This window comes from Vigna angularis, chromosome 4 (genome assembly GCF_016808095.1).
Source record: "Vigna angularis cultivar LongXiaoDou No.4 chromosome 4, ASM1680809v1, whole genome shotgun sequence".
NCBI lineage: Eukaryota > Viridiplantae > Streptophyta > Magnoliopsida > Fabales > Fabaceae > Vigna > Vigna angularis.
In genome coordinates, this window is record NC_068973.1 from 36,233,380 (window position 1) to 36,239,159 (window position 5,780).

The 5,780-nt window shown below is 29.2% G+C and overlaps 1 protein-coding gene across 1 annotated transcript; it reads left to right on the plus strand.

The window, feature by feature from the left end:
* The first annotated feature begins 504 nt into the window (after positions 1-504).
* LOC108331256 (EG45-like domain containing protein) lies at positions 505-1,941 on the plus strand. Its single transcript, XM_017565903.1, has 3 exons — positions 505-965; positions 1,151-1,430; positions 1,676-1,941. Exons 1-3 carry the CDS (start codon positions 857-859, stop codon positions 1,680-1,682), a joined length of 396 nt encoding a protein of 131 aa, XP_017421392.1. The 5' UTR covers positions 505-856; the 3' UTR covers positions 1,683-1,941.
* Positions 1,942-5,780: the final 3,839 nt, after the last annotated feature.

The window sequence follows — 5,780 nt, forward strand, 5'->3', positions numbered from 1 at the left end:
CGGTTCAAAAATGAAAACACACACACACAAACTCACTTTTATTTGAAAATATATTTTCTCTCACAGGAAAACTAACACATAATAATCTATAGCCAGATATTGAAGTAACAGTTTTCTTAATCCAAAACATTATATGGTATTAATCTCCAACACTTTTACTAAATATGAAACTTAAATTTGCACTATTCCAACGAATAAATATATTATTTAATGCTACTGATTGTCTAAAAGTCCTGGATGTCGAACATTTCTCCGCTTCTTGCTTTCGTAACCGGTCGTGAAAGTTGAGAGAAAAAAGGTAGAAAATTTGAGTTATATTCTCACTAATAAATTCTATTACTTAACGCGTTTGAGAGGAAAAAAAAAATAGAAAATTTGAGTGTAAAAGACGATGAGTAACGAAAAGGAAGAGCGAGTCCTCATTTCCTTGTTCTGACGTTGTAGCATAAATCTTACTGTGATTTGTCACTAAAAAAACATGGGATTATCATTGATTCACGCCACTATACAATGATCACAAACATCATGGTTTTTAAATGTCTCTTATCGTGATCTTCTGTACGAGAAGTCTACCACTATAAGCAAAGTCAAATGGGATGTGCTACACGAGGGAAAACTCAGCCACAAAATTCCCACAAACTTCATCTACAACCTTAAATTAATTTAACCCTTCATGTCATATCATATCATATTTCGTAAATAATTGTTTTAACGCAAAAGCATCTTCTGATAAATATGAAAAAAAAAACTTAATCGATGGTTATAAATATTGAGAGCTAGCACACGGGATTAAATCAACCATTAAGAAAAATTAATCCTAGCTAGCTCGAGCACTATCTTTCTCCATTCCCAAACCATGATGAAGCTCTTTTCCTTCCTAATATTTTCAAGCTTTTTTCTCAGACGAGTGAGCCTGGTTATTGGAGACGTTGGTACTGCTGCATCTTATGGACCACCATACATACGTGAGTCAACATTAACTGATTATTCATTCTTCATTTCTCCGTTAGATGACTTGTAAAGGAGTAATATGAATCTATATTAGTTACATGCATGCTTCCGAAACAATACAACAGTGGAAAAACAAGACATAAGAACATACAGTAAAACTTTTGTTGTTGTTGTTGCATATGTTTGTTTGGGCATGCAGCTACTGCTTGCGGGGGAAACAGGGCAGGGCAATTTCCTCCAGGAAATCTATTTGCGGCTGTGAATGAAGGGTTATGGGATAACGGAGCAGCGTGTGGAAGGAGATACAGAATAAGGTGTGTGAGTGGAAACAATAGACCATGCAAAGGTGGTAGCATCGATGTCAAAGTGGTAGATTCTTGTCCTGGCTCACCTTGTCCCAACAGCCTCCTCATGTCAAATGATGCCTTTGCAGCTATTTCACGCTTCCCTCATGCAAAAATCAACATTGAATATACCCAGTAATTACTCTCTCTATCTTTTCTTAACTTTCACTTTTCCCCACACACTTCTTTTACTCAATCAATTCACCCCATTCAACTTCACGCAATATAAAGTATCTTTCAAATATTTAGACAGAAAAAATTATCACATGATTATGAAGTTTCGTGTATTAAAACAATTGTCCAAAAAAAGTAAATTAAACGTTTATATATGGTCTTTTTGATCCCCCACGTAATCAATTTAGTTAATGCTGTTCATACAGGATATGACTTTACAGTTGCAGTGCACTACTCATAAACAAACATCGTCAAGGACAAGGAATATATGAGCTAGCTGGTGTTTTGCTGAAGAAATTCTCAAAGCAGAATGTGATGATGCCATGCAAAATTGTGCTGCCTTGGAACAGTTTATGTACTTGAATTGACGTTGTCGACAGTAGCGTTAGTAAACTGTCAGTGTTCTTTAGTAAGGAAGATTTTACTTCTTGGAGCCAAAACATTGATCCAATGAAACGCGATTTTAGCTCAACGTTTTGACGGAGTTCTTCAAACAGGATTATCTAGAATAATCTTTTTTAATACTTAAAACTATTAATTTAATTATCAGACGACTTGATGAAATTGAGTTTGACTTTTTTTGTTCATGGATGATGATGATTAAATGGTTCACAGTTTTCTTTTGAAACGTTTTCTAAGATTTTTTTTTTTTGAATGACAATTTAAAAATAAAAATCTTTGAAACAGAGAAAATTAAATACACCAAAAAAAAGTGACTTCTTCTTAGTCCTTAATTGAAAAAAATAAGATTTTTTTATTGATGTGATAAAAGAGGAAGGATAAGTTGAATGTTGTTATACCTTCTCTTTTCTTATCTAATAAATGTCTTCTTGAATTACAAGTTTGATGACTTATGATCTAGAAACTTTTTATAATATTTGTATATGTCTCCAATAATAGGTCATAGAAATGATTACGTAAAAGAATGTCAATAATTTTGTGTAATTTATATATATATATATATATATAACAAATCATTAAATATATTAAATATGTTAAAGATTATTGTATTTTATTAGTTAATTATAAAATAATATAATTAAGTAAACGTGGTCAATCGTTAATTTTTAAGGGGATAAATTGAAATTATTGAAACTTAAAAAAGTAAACGATAAAGATTACATAAAGAGTCATGATTGATTACTAATTGTTTTCTATGGCCAACACTTTATATAAGATTGAGTTAAAAATAAAATCTTAATTTTTATATAAATTTATTATTAGTATCCAATTTTGTTACTACCTTTTTTTAAATAAAATCTAACTAGTGGTACAAGACAAATTATTGAGCATGATATTATACTTATAAAAATGAGATAACACATGATAACGAAATATAAATCTAAGTCACACACAATATTAAGACTACCATGAATTTAAAAGTTTGAACATGATAGATTTGGTTGATACATTGTAGTTGGAATGAAAATGAATTGATAAGAATATGGAATGGATGTGAAAGAAGATAAAGGTTAATTAGATAACGTTGAGTTGAACTACCAGATATGGGTTGATACATATATGTTGCACGCACGCCAGTTACCACATATAAGAAGAAAGTGGTGGAGAGAGAACTCATCAACTTACTTATTACTTAAGTGCACTACACATACTTAGAACAACCCAATTAATTCTATACTTAGTGCTAATTATTTTTCAACTACTGCAACTATCAGCCGTCAAGCTCCACGCAATTTCTCTTTTTCTCCCTAACTTCAGCTAATATTTTATGCACAATCGTCTAACGTTCAATTTCCATTTTTAAACCAATCCTCACGTTGCCACACTATTCATAAAAAATAATTAATACCTTTATTTATCACAAATTCACATATCAGTATAAACAATAAAAATATATTTATAGTATATATATATTTTTTAATATTTCATATTAAGGTTATATATTGGAAAAAATATATAATGAAAAAATATATATGAAAAAAAGTAAAATATTTGAACCGAGATTCCCATGCTAAAAATCACGTTGCCATAATTGTTGATTGTTGAGTAGCAAAGAATGATGATGATTTAAGTGGTGACTCAATATAAAGAAAAGCATGATGAAAATAAATGAAAACCGTGAAAGCAATTCCTATCAAAGTGTATAATACATTATGAATTTGTGATGTGACGTCATTTACAAAATGCGACATTTAAATTTATGAAACTTCAATTTTATTTTATTTTTTCACCGACAAGTGTATATAATAGATATTATGGACTAGAAGAAAAGAAAAGAATAACACAATAAAAGAAACAAAACTTACAACTGGCAGTTACTTTGTATTTACTTTAGGCGTGGACAAAAATCTAAAATTTGAAATTCATTCTATGGTAATAGGTTAGCTATAAAGTACAAAAGCTTTTTTTCGAAATTATCTGTGTGTGGAAAATTTCATGTTCGAGAATATAAGGTTAATATTTTATTTTGATTTAAAATCACTTTTTCTCTAAAACAATCATCTTATTACTTTTGAATTGTTAAATGATCTTAAATACTAGTCACAACTTATTTATTTAATATCTAATTTACCATCTTATATTAGAAATATGTTAAAATCCCACTATTATTAGAAAACAAAAAAGAGAATATATAAATAAGTGATATGAAAATAGAATGTGCTAACCAAATTTGAATTGTCAACTACATGAATGATTTTTATTAATTGATCCATTAACAAAGGCTAATAAATAATATTTAATTTTCAAATTATTGTAAAAAAGTGTTAGTAGTTTAATTTTATTACTACTACATGCATTTAACATTATAATAATATGAAAGAAAACTGTTACAAAGAAAAATAATAATGTCCCGTATTTTATCTTAAAACGGTAAAAAAAGAGAGGATATTATTAAATAATAATAATAATGATAATACACTTTTAAAAATAAATAATAAAACATTATTTACTTATTTAAACCTTAAACAAAAATTATTACATAATTGAAAACCAAATTTTGGTCTTCTATATAAATAATTATATGTAGTAAAGATATTAAAAGACACAACGCCAAATTAAAAGTGATTATCAAATGGTGTTGGAGTAGTTTGATAGTTATAAGTCTAAAAGATTATGAGACCTCTAGTAATTAAAAGGTAATTATATGTAATGGGTAAATAAAAACATAACGGAGCAATCTCATATGTTTATAAATAAGTTAATTTCGAGATAAAAATATTATTGAAGGATGGTCTGAATGAATAAGGGTAAGGGACTAAAAAGAAGAAAGGATAAGAATTCAAAAAAAAAATCAAAATGAATATGAAGGTAATAGTTGTTGCTTTTTGTGTTAGGATTTAATATTTGTTATGATTTAATATCTTGTTAGGATTTAAAATCTTGCTTGTTATTATTTCTGTTTGTTATTATTCTATTGATATAGCTGGTAGATTAGATAGAATTATAACTAATTTTGTTATAATCTTAATGTATAAATATTTGTATCTGCATTATGCATATATGAGATAATACACAAACTATTTTTGTTTATCTATTTTTCTTCCTCTGCATTGCAATCTAAATACTTGGTTTGAATGATGATTCTCATTATTTAAAATGGTATCAGAGCTCTTCAATTGAAGAGTTCTGTTGTGCCTATGATCTTCATTCGGTTCTTGCCCCTTCTTGATTTATTTGCATTTTTTTTACCAAACTAACTCATGGCTACCATTGATCAGAATCTTATCATGAGTAATATGAGTATGTTGAATACAGCCACAACAAATGACAGTAACAATGTATCTTGCACATTCTGTGGAAAAGATTACCACACGGATAAAATTTGTTACAAAAGGAATGGCTATCCATCAAGATCTTCAAGATCCTCATACAACAAAGGGATAAAAGGAGGTCGAGGCTATTCATCAAATAGAGGAGGCTTTGGCGGAAGATCAAATTCAGGTTCATACAACTCAAAGGTTTGCACTTTTTGCAATATCACTGGACACACTGTTGATGAATGCTTTAAGAAGCATGGTTACCCTCCTGGGCATAAACTGCACATACCTCTTATGGTGATTAATGATTCTTTGTCTATTTCTAATGTCCTATATCTTCCACAATTTAATTTTAATCTTATATCTGTTTCCAAGCTTACTACAGTCCATAATTGTCAACTAATGTTTCTTGACAATCAATGTTTTATACAAGACAAACACAGCAAGAAGATGATTGGTATAGTTGATGCACAAGATAGATTGTATACACTCAAGACTTCTTTTAGCTCCATCAACACCACAATTTGTAATAAGGAAGCCATTGATATTTGGCATTACAGATTAGGCCACCCATCCCATGATAGGTTACATA

Bases quoted from the DNA above. Each gene is read 5' to 3' on its own strand.
- LOC108331256 (XM_017565903.1), top strand. From the start codon at position 857: ATGATGAAGCTCTTTTCCTTCCTAATATTTTCAAGCTTTTTTCTCAGA. The intron at 966-1,150 runs GTGAGTCAACAT...TTGGGCATGCAG, and splicing joins TTATGGACCACCATACATAC to CTACTGCTTGCGGGGGAAAC.